Below are 18655 nucleotides of genomic sequence, written 5' to 3'. Positions count from 1 at the left end.
AAACTTAATTTGCTGTAAAGTTGCTTTGCAATGATTTGTATCGTGAAAAGCGCTGTACATATAAACTTGACTTGACTTAAACTTGACTAATAAAAGACATATCACTTAATCACAAGCTTCAAAGGTTGTGGAATACTAAGGACTATACACTTACTACTCATACAGCTACTGGTGTACCTGTGCAATACCCTGTTCTCATATTTATATATTTATTCCTTAATTCTCTCGATTTATTAATATTTCACTCATTGTACATATCTAATACATTTGCACTATAACTATTTTGCACATTTAGTATATATAACTGTTTACATTTGCACTGTCTACTGCACACCTGTTTACATTGCACTGTTTATATTTTCTGTATCATTGTTTGCATTTTGTTAAATGTACTTCTATGTAAATTCTTGTATGTATGTGTGCACTTCAGTGTGAGAGCAAAAAAATTTCGCTGTACAGCTGTACAATGACAATAAAAAGCTATTCTATTCTATTCTATTCTAACTATGGCATTTCTTGTACCATTTTCATATATATTGTCAGAAATGTGATATTTCCGTGTTCACCCTTGATTTGTGGTGTTGAGATATTTTCCATTACTCAGTTTCCCTTGTTATTTCGTATTGTGTCTTGTTGTAAATACGCCTTTTTATTGTATATTTTTAATATTACTTTTTTTATATATATATATATGTGTATATTAGGTGGAAATAACATGTTTTTAAGTGTTAAATGGTATGGGGGAAAAAATTAATTGGTTGCATCTGACCAGGCAATAACTTTGCATCTTTATTTGCATCTTTACTTTGCATCTCCTATTTACTTTTTGCACACACACAGAGACATGTAACATAACTAATATTTCTTCAGGAACCAATGACCAAGACCATAAACACAAAAATTATCAAACCTTCACAAGATTTTATTTGAAACTTTCATCTGACATTTAACAACAAACAGAAGAACATCCAACACATTGTTTTTAAATAAATTAAACTACTCATAACATAATGTGTAAATATAATATATAAAATACTCTATTGTAATAAATGAAAGAATCAATACAGCTTTTTAATGACATGAGTCCACAGTGGCCACAACCGTCACACATTTTACTGAGCACTCCTGAAAAAGAAGAAACATAAATAAACATTACTCCATTGTATTTCTTAATTTTTAAAGAATTTTTTAATGAAAGATATGAAGCTCAGGTCTTTAATATCAGTTGTTATGTGATTGATATGACTCACCTGGTCTTTTTTGCAATCCTCTCAATGATGTTCTTGGTAAACAATGACTCTGTGTTTAAGCATCTTCGACCTTCACCATTTTTCAGTGTGACACTGTTCAGACACATCATCAGGTTATTTAAAGAGAACATAGATTGATAATGTCTTAAATTCAATTAGAAATAATAATGTACTTACACAACCTCCAGATGTCCACAGGATGGACTAATAGGGTGAATTTCAACTTTCTCTATCAGCTTTGGCCTCACCATTTTGAGACCAGCACCATGACATAAACATCTTTGGATTCCAATCCCGGGCTTCCCTGATAGAAATAAATGACGGAAATGATTATTCTGAAACAACGAAGCAACAGATTGTGCTGAGTTAGTGAAATGTTTTTAAAAAAGCAAAAACAATTTTACCTTCAATAGCAACAATGGCCAAACTGACAAAAACAAGTAGAGCTGCCACAGTCTTCATTGTTTCAATCTCTTGAAGGTCTTCACTTTAAGCCACTTGACTGACCAAATGTGAATAAATGAGCTGACTGGCTTCGTTTTATATGCTACATCAGAGACATTCTGGGATTTCCCTGTTTGCTGCTCTAGTGGGGGATAAGATCTGGCTGAGTTCCAGTTACTCATTCTATATCTTACTCAGTTTCTGGGAAATACTGTGCAGTGTTTTCATCATTTTGTTTGGGTTCATTTCATCAGGTTTATATGGCACACATACTATATATATATATAAATAAATGAGCTGCCAGTACAGTTTCTTTTTCACAGTGTAGGGAAGAAAAGATAATCGCAATATTCATGTCGTGCAGATTTTAAAACACAGTCTTAGCATAATGACTATGTTTATGCAACTGCCCCCCAATCTCATGAGAAAATTTAACTATTTTGTGTTTTGGTAAATTGGTGGCAAAATACATAAACACAAAGAATCAAGACTGTAGCTTATGTGTATAAGAACCAGATTGGGTTCATATGTATTAATCATACTAAACAGCATGTTGATGAGGTAATATAAACATAAAGTTTAACAATCAGCACTATAGTGTGCTAGACGTACACATACACTTAACCTACATGTTCACAAAACATTGTTATTTGTATGATGGTCTTCTGCTTCTGCATTAGAAATGCAACAGAAAAGATCAAAGTAAACATTTTGCTCATGACATGAGTTTGCAAAACCCTTCATAAGTGTGAGCTTCTTATTAAGACTCTATTCCATATGCAGAGGTAGTGAAAACTGATGACTGATTTCTCTGAAAACAGAAGTTGGGTTCACGTTTGACGTGATGTCACTGATTTTCATCATCACAACATTGGTCATTTCATAATCCAAAATATTGTGTTTATAATGGCAGTTTAAACATTTGAATAATTTATGCACATGGAGTTGAACACTGTTTGCTGTTGTCTGACCAAAGAGTATTATAATTAAGGATGATTGCCAGTATAATGGATGCTTTAGCGCTTGTGCAGAGATTTTACATTTGATCCCTTCATTTACCTTGGGCTTCAAAGAGTGTTTGAAAGAATTTACACCAACTTCCAAAATTGCTGTAAAACAAATTATAATTCTTCCTCATTGGCCAGAATAATCTTTGCACTAAACGACACGAGACAAAGTCAGGGCATTTCAAAGAAATGGGAAATCAAAACTGCCGTGCTTGTGAAATTGAAACTGGGAACTGAGTCCGCTCTGTAAATCCCTGATCTTCTGACAGCTATACGTACTGTAGCTGAACTGGCAATAACAGTCTTAGACAATCGTCAAAACTTTAAAAACAATGAAGACTACAGCAGTTTTTGTATTTCTTTCCTGTCTGCTTGCAACGGAAGTACAAGGTGAGTGATGCCTATTAAGACCTATAATTGAATATTTGTAATATAACTGTATCTCTTAAAAATATTAGTTTTTTATCATGCTGTTCTGCAGCCTATAAAGTACCATCTTTTTGCTAATAAAGTTTTCCAAAGGCAGGTGCTTCTGTGCTGACAAAGGAGTGAATGTGATTTTACTGAAGAACATTGAGAAGGTTGAAATCATTCCTCCAAGTCCATCTTGTGGGAAACAGGAGATTATGTAAGGACAAAAACAATGGTTTTGTACAGATATTTACTATTAATGATCATGCTGCTGTCTCAACCCTCTTGAACACCTTCAGCTCATCTTTCCTTTTTTATTTCCAGTGTCAATCTGAAGAGCACAGAGCGGAAATGCTTGAATCCGGAATCTAAATTCACACAGAATTTAATCAAGAGGGCTCTTGAAAAGATGTGAACGTAACATTTTTTGTTTGACCTATTGGCAATTTCTGAAATGAATAAATTATATACAAATAATATAGAATATTTAAACTAATATATAATTAACTATTTCTGATCTTTACAGGGCCCGGCAGTAGATGCTTAGTGCGAGACTGGATTAGCTGCTGTGTTATAATGCCAGTGAAGAACATCCTCAGATGCTGTATGACCTCTAGCTGACAGTTTGCATACATTGCATGAGTTTGCCTAGAACACATATGCATAAACTGTAAATATTTTCTGCTTGATAATTTATACAACTGACTGTGTAGTAATTATAAATTTCAAATTATAAAATTATAAAAAGTAAATATATATATATATACAGTAGTAAACATTTGAAGTGGATCAAAGCCTTTCATCAAAGTTGTCCTAAAACCTAAAACCAAAATGCGTTCTTGTCTTGTCTTAGGACAACTTTGATTAACTTTTTTGATCCACTTCAAATGTTGACTACTGTATATATCATTTTGTGTATAATTTTTGTTTTATGTTCATAAAACAAATAAACACTGTTATTGCTGTTATACAGTCCACTTATGATGTTTATTATTTCATTGTCCATCTGTGTCCACTGTGTTATCAAATAAAAGTTTTTGTCTTCCATAAATTCTAGCTCTTTGGTCTCTGTTAATTCTTCGCGCAAAAACTGTTTTAGCATAAAGGACAAGGATGCATCTTCAAGGAATGGAAACATTGTCTAAAACTGTCTAAAGCACAAAATCAAAAAATCATGATATATATGAAAATATGAGTATATGAAAATCAAAGGAGGCTATCTTGGTTCACTTGAATAAGATGACCTTGTATTTGGGACAAGTAGCCTCCTCAACTGTCAGATTTTTGTACATCATGCACAAAATATTAATTAATTCATTCATTCATTCATTCATTCATCACAAGTGTAAATGCATTTTGACAATTTAGTTAAAATTATTGACATACAAATCGAATAACATTATCCCAGTCAGAGTGATATGTCTGAATTACATATGAATCATAAACAGGCCAATATTTTTTAATATACTGAAGTGATAATTGCATGTAAACTGAGTTCAGACTGCATGATTCTGCTCAAATGAAATAAATGAGTGTAATGAAATAATATGAAATAATGAAATAAATGAATGAAAATAAAATAATAACTTAATGAATTCTAAAATGTAAGAATCAGAATAAGAAAGAGCTTTATTGCCAAGTGTGTTTATGCACACAATACATTGATCTTGATTACAGGAACTTCCAGTGCAGAAAAAAGTACAGACATAGCGCAGACGTACATAAATTAAGTTAATAAAATGAAATATAACACTAATAATAAAGACAATAGACTATTCTAAAGTAGACTAGAATAGATAAAAATAGAGAATAGACAAATGAGTATAAAAAAAAGTAACTTTGAATTTTATTCAGTTCAATTCACATTTATTTGTATAGTATTTTCCCCAATACAAATCTTTGCCAAGCAGCTTCACAGAAAATGTAAGTTTCTACATTATATTTAATTGGGAGTAGCTTATCAGAGGTGACTATGTCAAGTTTATGTCCATATGTCAGAAATGTACAGTAAATATCATGCAGTTAGTTAATGACGTATTCAAACAAAAGATGAACACTATTAACAGCAATGATTATTGCAATCAAATTTATAGCAACATTTGGTAGTTCTGTATGTTGTTTCAGGGTTGGCATCATCTGAGGTCCTCTGAGGGGTTGGCATCATCTCTTCTCAGGTGTTTAGTCATCTCAGATCTTTGTAAGGGTTGAATCCAGACTGAAGCTTGTGTAATTCCAAGTTACCTCGGATGCCCATCCCGTGGCAGAAACAGAGAAGCAAATAGAGAAAAATTAGCACAGCGTATAAGTAAGTAGTAATATTTTGTACCTGATACAGAACTTAATTGGTAGCCAGTGTAGAGATTGTAAAATTGGGGTAATATGATCATATTTTCTTGACCTGGTAAGGACTCTAGCATGATCATGTTTTCTTGACCTGGTAAGGACTCTAGCCGCTGCATTTTGGACCACCTGTAGCTTGTTTATTGAATATGCAGGACAACTACATAGCAGTGCATTACAATAGTCCAGTCTTGAGGTCATGAATGCATGAACTAGCTTTTCTGCATCAGAAACAGGTAACCTGTTCCATAGCTTGGCAATGTTTCTAAGATGGAAGAATGCTGTTTTTGTAACGTGAAATATGAATTTCAAAACAAAAGTTGCTGTCTAATATTACATCCAAATTTTTGACTGTAGAGGAAGTAACAGTATATCCGTCTAGATGGAAATTTTAATCTAATAGATTCTGTGTTATGAGATTCTTTGTCTTATCCTAATTTAATAGGAGAAAATTATTGGTCATCCAATCTTTTACATTTTTAACACTCTATTGGCTTAGTTAATTTAGAAGTTTCATCTGGTCTTGTTGAAATATATAGTTGGGTATCATCAACATAACAATGGAAACTAATCTCATATTTTCTAATAATATTACCAAGGGGCAACATGTATATTGAAAATAGCAGAGGGCCTAAGACAGATCCTTGCGACACTCCATGCTTTACTGGTGTTAACTGATAATACCAGCATGCATTGTGCATGCATAATCACTCTATTTAAAAAATATATATATATGTAGCAGTTGAAGTGACATTTCCAGATTTCACAAAAAGTTTTCCAGTTTCCATTTTTTTCAGTTTCAGTTTTGCATTTCATCAGCATGATTGTGCTAAGTCATTAGCTTAGACTTCAACACAATGTCTGGTTAAGATCCTATATAAAGAAAAGGGTAGTGAAAACACTTGATAACATTCCAGTGAAATGAGAAGTTTTGTCTAATGAGCTGATTTGCAGTTTGTTTATGCATTAAACTATTTGGTATGAATTTCAACATTGGAACTCTGATTAATCACTGAATTTCATCATTAGAAAATTTTCATCACTGAAATATTTAATAATCTGCAAACAAACGTTACTTGCTTTACGTTAAGTGTTGTACATACCATACAAATATATGACAAAACCCATTTTGACTAGAAACTTTTCCTAAAGGTTTCGTTTATGCCAGTTTATCCTCAAACTTACCTGGCTCACCAAAAAAGTCTCATTTGAAAAATACGATCCAGGAGTGCTTAGAGAAAACTATACAATAATTTATGGACAAACCGATATATGTCATCAGCTTTTTACCCTCAAATGTAACAAATATTGTTTAGACTGACTTGAAAATAAAGAGGTAGTGAAAACAACTGACCATCTTCCACAGAAAATACACGTTTTGTCCCACATCCTTGTTTGTGGTTTCTTAATGCCTTCATAATAAATAAATGAAACATCCACAAGCACACCAGCAAAACCAAAAGATCCCAGCCACATTTTGTGATCATGGAAATGGATCTTTTTTTTTATTTTTTTTATTTCACAGACCAAAAATGACTGTAACAGATCTTGTGTTAAATAGGTAAAGGTAAATATTTATAAATTTGATCAACTTGCTAAAAAAAACTTTTGGCTAGCATATCACATGCTTAATGTAACTTAATTAGCAAGTACATTCAATGAAGTAAAACATTCACTGGCAAAAATGGTAATCACAAAAACTATAACATAACAGAAACAGTATTTAAACACACACGCACACACACACACACACACACACACACACACATATCAGTTGACGCAGATATTTGAGTTTAAATTACACACAGTATTAAACAGATGTAAAAAATATATATATATATATTATGACAACAGAACTTTACATATAGGTTGATAAATACATTTAATAAATTAGATTTTTTGCAATCATGCATTTATTTAAGTTGTGGTAGTAGATCCACTCATTATGTTTTTAGAGTATAAGCTAAGAAGCTTTTTTTATTTTTTCATTGGTTGTTATTGACTCGGCTGAACTGTGGTGTTAAAACTATAATCTTTGGGTTACTACATTGAAAATGATCTTTAATGATGACCAGCAGCTAATACTCTGACGCTAAGCAGGGTTGAGTCTGGTTAGGACTTGGATGGCAGACCTCTTTGGGAAAACACTGCAAGAAAAAAATCTATAGAAAAATGGATATTATCCTAGCAGATAGGGGTGTTGGTGGTTAAGGGGAGTGGGTGATTAAGAATGATATAAAACTTGACTATTGAGAAAGCTGATTTCAGTAAAGGGTAGGACCACAATTACATCCAATTGGTAAACAGTCAAAAATTAAACAAACTTCAACTTCACAGTGTAGCTATAAACAGGAGCAGGAATCAGTCAGATTGAATGCACAGAAATTGTTGGTTGTTACTTGGGTGCCTGTCACCGTGTACTGTATTTATCTGCACAGATTTCTTTGAAACAGTGGGTCATTATCATTACAATTATTGCAAAAGATTGTATTAATAAATAGGTTCAGTGTGCATTTTCTATATTTGTGTATTGTTACCTTAATTTATACACAACAGATTGTCATGTGTTTAAAAACAGACAATAAAAGCCATGAAATTCAATCAATTAAAACATTTTTAAAATATCTGAAATGCCTGTTTTTCAGTGTTTTAGCCTAACATCTAGTAGTACTCCCACCAAAACACAATTCACACTATATTCCAGTCTAATTAAGCAATATATCCTTCCTCATTCATGGAAAGTTACAAACAGGGTGCCCTAAGTCAAGGCTTCTCTCCATGAGGGTTAAGGAAAGTGCTTCGGAGAAATCGCAATAAAAAGAGAAAAAAGGGAGGAAGCTGGAGTACTGAAACCTAAAAAGAGAACTAAAACTGAGGGGAAACCCTGATCCTACAGTATTTAAATGAACTCCTGAAGTCCTTCAGTCATAATCTCACTGACCCAGACATAACACAAGCACAGTTCAACGAGAGCAAGAAGACAATGAAGACTATTGCAGCTTTTGTTCTTCTCGCCTGCCTGATCGCTGTAGGGGTGAAAGGTGAGTTTGAGCTCTGAGAATCGCAGATCAAGAGCATTCAGCATATCTTCAGAATGTACATTTGCTTATGGTAATGTTTTGCAGTTAATAGACTCTAATGAAATATATGACATTTCTCTTCCAGGACAGGACAGGTCTTCAAAGGGCAGGTGCTTCTGTGCAGACAAAGCTGCAAACATGGTTTTAGTGAAGAACATTGAGAAGGTTGAAATCATCCCTCCAAGTCCATCTTGTCGCAAACATGAGATTATGTAAGCACAGCCTACATTTGTATACAATCATTTATTTTCATTTTCAATTAATTTGTCAACTGTAAAACAAACCCAAGTAAGATTCAGCTCATTGCTTTTTGCTCTTTTATAGTGTCACTCTGAAGAATGGTGCAGGACGGAAATGCATGAATCCAGAGTCAAAATTCACTCAAAATGTCATCATAAAGGCTCTTGAAAAGAGGTGAGAATAGTATATTTACTCATGCTTCACATACACATTCAATGCAGAGATGTAGATTTGTGTGGCAGAGAGCAATTTAAAAAAGACTTAATTAATTGATTAATGGCAAATGAAACTAAATTTAACCTATTTCTGATCTTCACAGGAGCCAGCAGACAGCACCACACAGTACAACTGCCTCTGTGCCACTGAAGAACACCATGACATCATCATCAGCACCAACATCCTTCAAATGACTTTACATTTGTATACAATCATTTATTTTCATTTTCAATTAATTTGTCAACTGTAAAACAAACCCAAGTAAGATTCAGCTCATTGCTTTTTGCTCTTTTATAGTGTCACTCTGAAGAATGGTGCAGGACGGAAATGCATGAATCCAGAGTCAAAATTCACTCAAAATGTCATCATAAAGGCTCTTGAAAAGAGGTGAGAATAGTATATTTGCTCATGCTTCACATATATATTCAATGCAAAGATGTAGATTTGTGTGGCAGAGAGCAATTTAAAAAAGACTTAATTAATTGATTAATGGGAAATGAAACTAAATTTAACCTATTTCTGATCTTCACAGGAGCCAGCAGACAGCACCACACAGTACAACTGCCTCTGTGCCACTGAAGAACACCATGACATCATCATCAGCACCAACATCCTTCAAATGACTTCATATGTATTCATATTCTGCCTCATAAGTTGGAGTTCAATTTAGAAAAAAAAACTTTCAAACTAAAAATATTTCCTGTCTAAGCTGATAAAATTATTTTTTATCTGACCACTGGGTTGTTTTCACAAACATTCTCACAAATGTGTCATATGTACAGTCTTTTTATAATTTGTTTTATGATTGTATTTTCATTATCCACAAAGATGTGTCAAATAAAACTTTTATATCTATAAAATATGTCTCCTGACCTCTTTCAGAGTAGTTCTTGCATTCTGACATTCTGAGTAAAAATGCATATGATAATCCATTTACAATAAGCAATAGTCTCATGGGCATCTAAAACACGAGGTCTGGGACGTGAAAGTTAAGTTAAGTTTTAAAGACTGCTACTATTTTAAACAGTGTCTCAGTTGACTGATATGGCTGGTATAAAGACTTTTGCCAGTGCAAGCTAATGTTGATTGCCACTGCACTGGATAAATCAATCAACTGAAAATGATATCAAGCTACATTTCCATTCCACATAATGAATTAAAACAACATCTAGACAGCTACTTCCAACTGTGATCAGAAGAAACTGTTAAAAAAAGCCTTAAACATCTTAAACATGGGAACTTCTGCTCTGCTTATTGTTAGTTGCGTCATCATTAATGAAAGAAAGTTTAAACAAATGAGTCTCTCTTGAAAAAGGAAGAGAGGAGGAAGTGATGGAATATAGTGAATACATGAACAAAAAAGCAATTAGTGTTCACTGTTATTCTTTCATTGTATCGTTAGAGCAGACATTGAGATCCCATACCCACAATATTTCTATCTATCTGTCTATCTATCTATCTATCTATCTATCCATCCATCCATCCATCCATCCATCTATCTATCTATCTATCTACCTAGCTACCTACCTATACATACACTGCTGTTCAGAAGTTTGGGATCAGTAAGGTTTTTAATATTTTTCAAAGAAGTCTCTTATGCTCATTTAGGCTGCATTTATTTGATCAAAATACATAAAAAAACGAATATTGTGAAATATTTTTGTAATTTAAAATAGCTCTTTTGTATGTGAATATTCTGTCAAATGTATTTATTCCTATGAAGCAAAGCTGAATTTTCAGTATCATTATTCTTCAGTGTCCTTCAGAAATCATTCTAATATGCTGATTTATTATCAATGTTGGAAACAGTTGTGCTGCTTAATATGTTTTGGAACCTGTGACATTTTAATCAGGATATTTGATGAATACAAGGTTAAATACTTACTCCAGTAAAGTAAAGAAATTAGTGTTCACTACTTAAGTACAGTAACGAAATTAAACTACTTAGTTACTGTCCACACCTGCTATCTATCTATCTATCTATCTATCTATCTATCTATCTATCTATCCATCCATCCATCCATCCATCCATCTATCTATCTATCTACCTAGCTACCTACCTATACATACACTGCTGTTCAGAAGTTTGGGATCAGTAAGGTTTTTAATATTTTTCAAAGAAGTCTCTTATGCTCATTTAGGCTGCATTTATTTGATCAAAATACATAAAAAAACGAATATTGTGAAATATTTTTGTAATTTAAAATAGCTCTTTTGTATGTGAATATTCTGTCAAATGTATTTATTCCTATGAAGCAAAGCTGAATTTTCAGTATCATTATTCTTCAGTGTCCTTCAGAAATCATTCTAATATGCTGATTTATTATCAATGTTGGAAACAGTTGTGCTGCTTAATATGTTTTGGAACCTGTGACATTTTAATCAGGATATTTGATGAATACAAGGTTAAAAAGAACAGCATTTAAATAGCAAAATAGAAATCATTTGTAACAATGTATACACTACCGTTCAAACGTTTTGGGGCAGTATTTTTTTAAAGAAAATATTTTTATTCACCAAGAATGTGTTAAGTTGATAAAATGTTTTTATTCATTCATCAAAGAATCCTGGAAAAAGTATCACAGGTTCCAAAACATATTAAGCTGCACAACTGTTTCCAACACTGATGATAAATCAGCATACTAGAATGATTTCTGAAGGATCATGTGACACTGAAGACTGGAGAAATGGCTGATGAAAATTCAGCTTAGCATCACAGGAAGAAATTATATTTATATTAAAACAGAAAAGAGTTATTTTAAATTGTAATAATATTTCACAATATTACAGTTTTTTCTGTATTTTTGATCAAATAAATACAGCCTTAGTGAGCATAAGAGACTTATTTAAAAAAACATTCAAAATCTTATTGATCCCAAACCTTTAAACAACAGTGTATATATATTCTCTATATACTGTATTGATATGCCTGAAAAAAAAAACAGCTGTGTTTATAGAAGTAATTATACCAGTCTTATACGTTTTCCCATATTGATGACATTTGTGCATGTCAGCATTTCCAAATTTCCATAAATCAATGTTTTTATTAAAGACTTTAAAATAGAACATGCAATGCAAATTAAAAGTGTAGTGAGAACCACTAACAACTGACCTCTATTAAGATCTATTTAAAAAAAAGAAGTGTTGGTCTGTGTAGTTTGTGGTTTACATCACCACACTGCGATTCAGCTGTCTGCACAAGGCCACAGAACAACAACAGTATGTGTACAATAGTTCAATAAACAAGGAATCATTACTGAGTGATGCACATTTTAGATAATATTTTGATTCTTAGGTTGGTATGCAGTCATCTCCATTGTCAGATATTTTACTAGAGCACAGCAGCATTTCAATGGGGCTTGTGCAACAGTAAAAAGGTCCAGCTAAGCCCCTGGTTGTTGAAGGATTCAGCTGATTCATTGACTCACTCATAATCACACTTGTTTTACCTGAATGTATTGTTTTTTAACAAATCTATTGGGAAATGGTTCAGTGACTCACTTACTTGTTGCCACGCCACCTACTGGTGCAATGTTACCTGCATAAAGAGTCACTGGAAATCCCCCCCAAAAGTGCACTTCCATAATGTACTTAAAGTGCTCTATTTTCACGCACTAATTTTGTACTTAATATACTAAAACATTATTCTTTAGTACTTCTTAAGATAATCTTAAGAGCATCTAAGTGTACTCAAATGTGCTATTTTTGGACAGCATGAATATGAACTAAAATGTGCTTTTAGCATTCTATCTCTGTATTTAAAAAATGTATTTAGATACCACTTGTAGTACACTTGAACCCACTAGTGTATGAAAGATGGATTCAAGTGCACTACAATTGGTAATAAGCCCATTTGAGTACATTTAGATGTTCTAAAGATTAAGAAGTACAAAATAATAATTTTTAGTATATTAAGTACAAAATGAGTACATGAAAATAGAGCACTTTAAGTATCTTATGGAAGTGCAATTTTTTCTCCTGGGAATCCCCACTAATACCGACAGTCTGTCTTTTAAAAAAATGTGTATTAAACAGTGGTGGACAGTAACGAAGTAGTTTAATTTCGTTACTGTACTTAAGTACATTTTTCAAGTATCTGTACTTTACTGGAGTAGTTTTATTTTGAGTAACTTTTACTTTTACTTCACTACATTCCAAAGCATAAGATCGTACTTTTTACTTCACTACATTTAATAAAACTTATCGTTACTCCTTATAATATATCACGTGCGCTGACACGCTCGAGTAAAATTGAAAACTGAGTACTTTTACTTTTACTGGAGTAATATTTTATAATACGGATCTGTACTTTTACTCAAGTACTTGATTTGTGTACTTCGTCCACCACTGGTGTTAAATTACACAATGTTCATGTTTTTTTTAGTTTTATTGGCCTAATGCTTTTCATTGCAATTATAGTCTAATATTGCCAAAAGAAAATAATAATTCAAATGATTCCTTCCTCATTCTTGGAAAGGTCAAGTCTGCTACTCTGCCGCTTAGCAGGGATAAATCTGGTTAGGACTTAGATGGCAGACCTCTTTGGTAAACTACATTGCAAGAAAAACAGAGAATGTCCTAGACCTAGCAAATAGGGGTGCTGGTGGTTGAGGGGCATCGGTGATTAAGAATGATATAAAATGTAACTATCAAGAAAGCTGATTTCAGTAAAGAGTAGGACCACATTTACATCCAATTTGTAAATGAAACAAACTACAACTTCAAAATGTAGCTATAAACTACTAAATAAGCAGGATTCAGTCAGACTGGATACATAGAAATTGTTGGTTGTAACATGCAGGTGCCTGTCACTGTGTATCTGTGTTTTACCTGCACAGATTTTTTTTTCTTTCAAACAATCGATCATTAGCAATGAAATCATAGCAAAAGATTGTGTTAATAAATAGTTTCATGTGCATTTTCTATATGTCTGTGTATTGTTACCTTAATTTATACACAAAATGTAAACAACAGATGGTCATATGCTTAAAACAGACAATAAAAGCCATCAAATTCAATCAATTAAAATGTTTTGAAAATAACTGAAATGCCCCAAGAGTTTTTCACTTTCAATGTTTTAGTACAGTAGTACTCCCACCAAATCATAATTTACACAGATATTCCAGTCTAATTAAGCAATATATCCTTCCTCATTCATGGAAAGTTACAAACAGGGTGCCCTAAGTCAAGGCTTCTCTCCATGAGGGTTAAGGAAAGTGCTTCGGAGAAATCGCAATAAAAAGAGAAAAAAGGGAGGAAGCTGGAGTACTGAAACCTAAAAAGAGAACTAAAACTGAGGGGAAACCCTGATCCTACAGTATTTAAATGAACTCCTGAAGTCCTTCAGTCATAATCTCACTGACCCAGACATAACACAAGCACAGTTCAACGAGAGCAAGAAGACAATGAAGACTATTGCAGCTTTTGTTCTTCTCGCCTGCCTGATCGCTGTAGGGGTGAAAGGTGAGTTTGAGCTCTGAGAATCGCAGATCAAGAGCATTCAGCATATCTTCAGAATGTACATTTGCTTATGGTAATGTTTTGCAGTTAATAGACTCTAATGAAATATATGACATTTCTCTTCCAGGACAGGACAGGTCTTCAAAGGGCAGGTGCTTCTGTGCAGACAAAGCTGCAAACATGGTTTTAGTGAAGAACATTGAGAAGGTTGAAATCATCCCTCCAAGTCCATCTTGTCGCAAACATGAGATTATGTAAGCACAGCCTACATTTGTATACAATCATTTATTTTCATTTTCAATTAATTTGTCAACTGTAAAACAAACCCAAGTAAGATTCAGCTCATTGCTTTTTGCTCTTTTATAGTGTCACTCTGAAGAATGGTGCAGGACGGAAATGCATGAATCCAGAGTCAAAATTCACTCAAAATGTCATCATAAATGCTCTTGAAAAGAGGTGAGAATAGTATATTTACTCATGCTTCACATACACATTCAATGCAGAGATGTAGATTTGTGTGGCAGAAAGCAATTAAAAAATAATTAATTGATTAATGGGAAATGAAACTAAATTTAACCTATTTCTGATCTTCACAGGAGCCAGCAGACAGCACCACACAGTACAACTGCCTCTGTGCCACTGAAGAACACCATGACATCATCATCAGCACCAACATCCTTCAAATGACTTCATATGTATTCATATTCTGCCTCATAAGTTGGAGTTCAATTTGGAAGAAAAAAAACTTTTAAACTAAAAATATTTCCTGTCTAAGCTGATTAAATTATTTTTTCTCTGATCACTGACCACTGAACAATGTGTCATATGTACAGTCTTTTTATAATATGCTGATTGTATTTTCATTATCCACAAAGATGTGTCAAATAAAGCGTTTCTATCTATAAATTATGTCTCCTGACTTCTTTCAGAGTAGTTCTTGCATTCTGACATTCTGAGTGTAAATGAATATGGCACTCCAATAAGCAATAGTCTCATGGGTAACAATAGTCTCATCTAAAACACAAGGTCTGGGAAGTGAAAACTCAATAAAGCTTTAAAAAAAATAGCTAAACAGAGTCTCAGTTATAAACAGCTATTTTTGACTGATATGAAGACTTTTGCCACTGTAGATTGCCACTGCACCGGATAAATCAATCAACTGAAAATGACATACATAATGAATTAAAATCCAGCTTAGCATTTAAAAAAAAAAGTATTTTAAAATAGAAAACGGGTATTTTAAATTGTAATAATATTTCACAATATTACTGTTTTTTGATCAAATAAATGCAGCCTTAGTGAGCATAAGAGACTTCTTTAAAAAACATTAAAAATCTTACTGATCCCAAACTTTTGAATGGCAGTGTATTTAAATTCTCTATATACTGTATTGATATTCCTGAAAGAAAATACAGCTGTTTATACCAATAATTATACCAGTCTTATAAGGGGTTTTCCCATGTTGATGTATTTCAATAAATCACTGTTTTGACTTTAAAATAGAACATAGAATGTAAAATAAAAGGGTAGTGAGTGAGAGGAACTAACCACTGACCTATTAACATCTATTTAAAAAGAAGTGTTGGTCTGTGTACTAGTTTGTGGTTTCCATCACCACACTGTGATTCAGCTGCCTGCACAAGGTCGCAGTCTGATATTCAGAACAACAGCAGCACAATGTATACAATAGTTCAATTTACAAGGAAGAGACATACATTTTACGTACAATATTGTCAGTTACTTTTGACTATTATTCATAAGCTAAGAAAAAATAGTTTGAAACTAAGCCACAGCAGATTCAAATGTCACATGTGTCTAATAGCGTCTCACTTGTGAATGAGTAGTTGACAGGAACGTTTCAAGCATTTCTTTCTGTACTGGGCACAGTACCCCCATCAAAAACATTTCCTCATATTTTTATACTCTGTTTAATACTACTGGATGGATATAAATTTTCTTTACCTGTAGTACAGAGTCGTTCAAAAGCTGTATGCACAAGAGTTTACCTATGAACAAAGAATTATAGGTAAAAATTCACCTCATCCTGCAACTCCTTTTGTTTTCTGCCTTGTAAAACATCTCGTTACTAACAACTCCAGACCTTTACGCAGACCCATTTGACCGACTCATTCATTCACAATCTTGCATCCCTAGTTCTGATTTAAAACAGCTGATAGAAAACACACATTACATAATTGCTTATGTACATAATTGAAAATGATTCTTAGGTTGGTATACAGCCATCTCCATTGTCAGACAAGGGTTTGGGTAATATTTTACAGGAGCACAGTGGCATTACAATGGGGCTTGTGCAACAGTAAAAAAAAAAGTCCAGCTATGCCCCTGGTTGTTGAATGATTCGGTTGAGTAAATGATTCACTGACTCACTCATAATCACACTTATTTTGTACCTGAATGTATTGTTTTTTTAACATATCTATTGAAAAATGGTTCAGTGACTCACTTATTCGTTGCCATGCCACCTACTGGTGCAATGTTACCCACATAAAGAGTCACCAGAAATCCCAAGTATTAATACTTACATAGACTGATATCTGTAAATTCATAATAAAAATTGTGCATTAAATTACACAATGTTTATGCTTTTAATGTTTTAATGACCTAATGCTTTTCATTGCAATAATAGTCTAATATTGCAAAATAATTGCAATTATAGTCTAATATTGACCAAAGAAAACGATCTTTGGAATGAATGCTTCCTCATTCTTGGAAAGGTCAAGTCTACATGAAAAGAAAGTGTTTCTGAGAAACGAGACAAGTACAGATGCAGGACCATAGAAACAAAAACTGAAAAATTGTCAGGGAGGGAAAACCCCTTACAAAAGCATAAAAACAAAGCAGCTGAACTTAATCATACACAACTTCAATAACCAGCCATTAGGGAGGTGAAAACATAAAATGAATACCATGAAAATCACTACAGCGATGGTTATTCTAGGCTGCCTGCTTGTTGTAGAGGTGAAAGGTGAGTTTGATCTCTGAACTTTAGAGATTGAAGAAATGCAAATTTTGTTTTTCATACTGTGCATTTATATTGTGAAACCTTCTTTGCATGGCAGGGTGTTGCAGATAATGGTAAAATGCACTGTTTTTCTCTTCCAGGCCAGGCTAGAGTTCCGAAGGGCAGGTGTTTTTGTGCTGACAAAGGTGTGAACATGGTTCCTCCAAAACTGATTGAGAAGGTTGAAATTATTCCACCAAGTCCCTCTTGTAAAACCCAGGAGATTGTGTAAGTGTATACTGTTATTTACATACAAATATTCTCTAAATATTGTACATCTCTGTTTAAATATGTTGACTGGCATAAATAATCATGCAGCTTATTTTGTCTTGTGTTTTTGTAGTGTTACTCTGAAAAATAGTACAGAGCAGAAATGCTTGAATCCAGAATCTAAATTCATGCAGAAATACATCATGAAGGCTATTGAAAAGAGGTTAGTATAAACCTTTAATATTTTTTATATTATATTTTGTATATACTATATGTCCATACAATATGAATACTTCTCTCTCTCACACTCATACATAATAAACAGAGAAGGCTCACTATCAACTGTTTCTGATTATTTTTAGGAGCCTGCAGAAGAAAAAGGAGAAGAAATGAATCCATATGAGCTATTGTGAAGTGAAGAATATATATCAGCACCCTACAATCAGTAACCAACATCCTTCAGACAAATCTTGAACTGAAATTTTTTATGTAAATCTTTCCTTAATGTTTGCTTAACGTAAATCTTTTTTTTTCTGATAAACATGATCATTAATCACTGTTGTACATTTTAAAATAGTACCGCAAAACATGCCTGATTACAGTGTGTCATATGTACAGTCTTGCAAAATAAAGCTTTTGTTGACATTTCAGTATATATTTTTTTGTACTTATGGTCATTCTATAGAGCATAGATTAAAAATAAGCTAAATAAAAAACATAAGTCATTATAAGTAGCCTGTTTGGAAGAAATATTATATGTGACCCTGGACCACAAAACCAGTCTTAAGTCACTGGGGTATATTTGTAGCAATTGCCAAAAATACATTGTATAGGTCAAAATTATTGATTTTTCTTTTTAGTAAAGATCATGTTCCATGAAGATATTTTGTAAATTTCCTACTGTAAATATATTAAAACTTAATTTTTGATTAGTAATATGCATTGCTAAGAACTTCATTTGGACAACTTTAAAGG

The 18655-nt window shown here is 33.0% G+C and overlaps 5 protein-coding genes across 5 annotated transcripts; 4 read left to right on the top strand and 1 right to left on the bottom strand.

The window, feature by feature from the left end:
* Nucleotides 1–1112: 1112 nt before the first annotated feature.
* On the bottom strand, nucleotides 1113–1747 carry LOC107746862 (C-X-C motif chemokine 11-like). Its single transcript, XM_016561191.1, has 4 exons — nucleotides 1655–1747; nucleotides 1428–1554; nucleotides 1251–1343; nucleotides 1113–1125 (listed from the first exon to the last, which is right to left on the bottom strand). The coding sequence occupies exons 1-4, from the start codon at nucleotides 1710–1712 to the stop codon at nucleotides 1113–1115; spliced, it is 291 nt and encodes a 96-aa protein (XP_016416677.1). The 5' UTR covers nucleotides 1713–1747.
* A 1286-nt stretch (nucleotides 1748–3033) lies between these two features.
* On the top strand, nucleotides 3034–3766 carry LOC107746878 (C-X-C motif chemokine 10-like). Its single transcript, XM_016561207.1, has 4 exons — nucleotides 3034–3095; nucleotides 3192–3329; nucleotides 3437–3523; nucleotides 3639–3766. Exons 1-4 carry the CDS (start codon nucleotides 3034–3036, stop codon nucleotides 3649–3651), a joined length of 300 nt encoding a protein of 99 aa, XP_016416693.1. The 3' UTR covers nucleotides 3652–3766.
* Nucleotides 3767–8391: 4625 nt separating this feature from the next.
* LOC107746877 (C-X-C motif chemokine 11-like) lies at nucleotides 8392–9182 on the top strand. The gene is made up of 4 exons (XM_016561206.1): nucleotides 8392–8493; nucleotides 8618–8744; nucleotides 8857–8946; nucleotides 9092–9182. The coding sequence occupies exons 1-4, from the start codon at nucleotides 8436–8438 to the stop codon at nucleotides 9180–9182; spliced, it is 366 nt and encodes a 121-aa protein (XP_016416692.1). The 5' UTR covers nucleotides 8392–8435.
* A 5161-nt stretch (nucleotides 9183–14343) lies between these two features.
* Nucleotides 14344–15217, top strand: LOC107746876 (C-X-C motif chemokine 11-like). The gene is made up of 4 exons (XM_016561205.1): nucleotides 14344–14451; nucleotides 14576–14702; nucleotides 14815–14904; nucleotides 15045–15217. Exons 1-4 carry the CDS (start codon nucleotides 14394–14396, stop codon nucleotides 15133–15135), a joined length of 366 nt encoding a protein of 121 aa, XP_016416691.1. The 5' UTR covers nucleotides 14344–14393; the 3' UTR covers nucleotides 15136–15217.
* A 2128-nt stretch (nucleotides 15218–17345) lies between these two features.
* Nucleotides 17346–18266, top strand: LOC107746875 (C-X-C motif chemokine 10-like). Its single transcript, XM_016561204.1, has 4 exons — nucleotides 17346–17434; nucleotides 17572–17698; nucleotides 17814–17903; nucleotides 18043–18266. Exons 1-4 carry the CDS (start codon nucleotides 17368–17370, stop codon nucleotides 18071–18073), a joined length of 315 nt encoding a protein of 104 aa, XP_016416690.1. The 5' UTR covers nucleotides 17346–17367; the 3' UTR covers nucleotides 18074–18266.
* Nucleotides 18267–18655: the final 389 nt, after the last annotated feature.

Source organism: Sinocyclocheilus rhinocerous, unplaced genomic scaffold, assembly GCF_001515625.1.
Source record: "Sinocyclocheilus rhinocerous isolate Xijiao unplaced genomic scaffold, SAMN03320098_v1.1 scaffold468, whole genome shotgun sequence".
Classification (NCBI taxonomy): domain Eukaryota; kingdom Metazoa; phylum Chordata; class Actinopteri; order Cypriniformes; family Cyprinidae; genus Sinocyclocheilus; species Sinocyclocheilus rhinocerous.
Note: the sequence above shows the minus strand (reverse complement) of the source record. Positions and strands in the feature narration are given on the sequence as shown.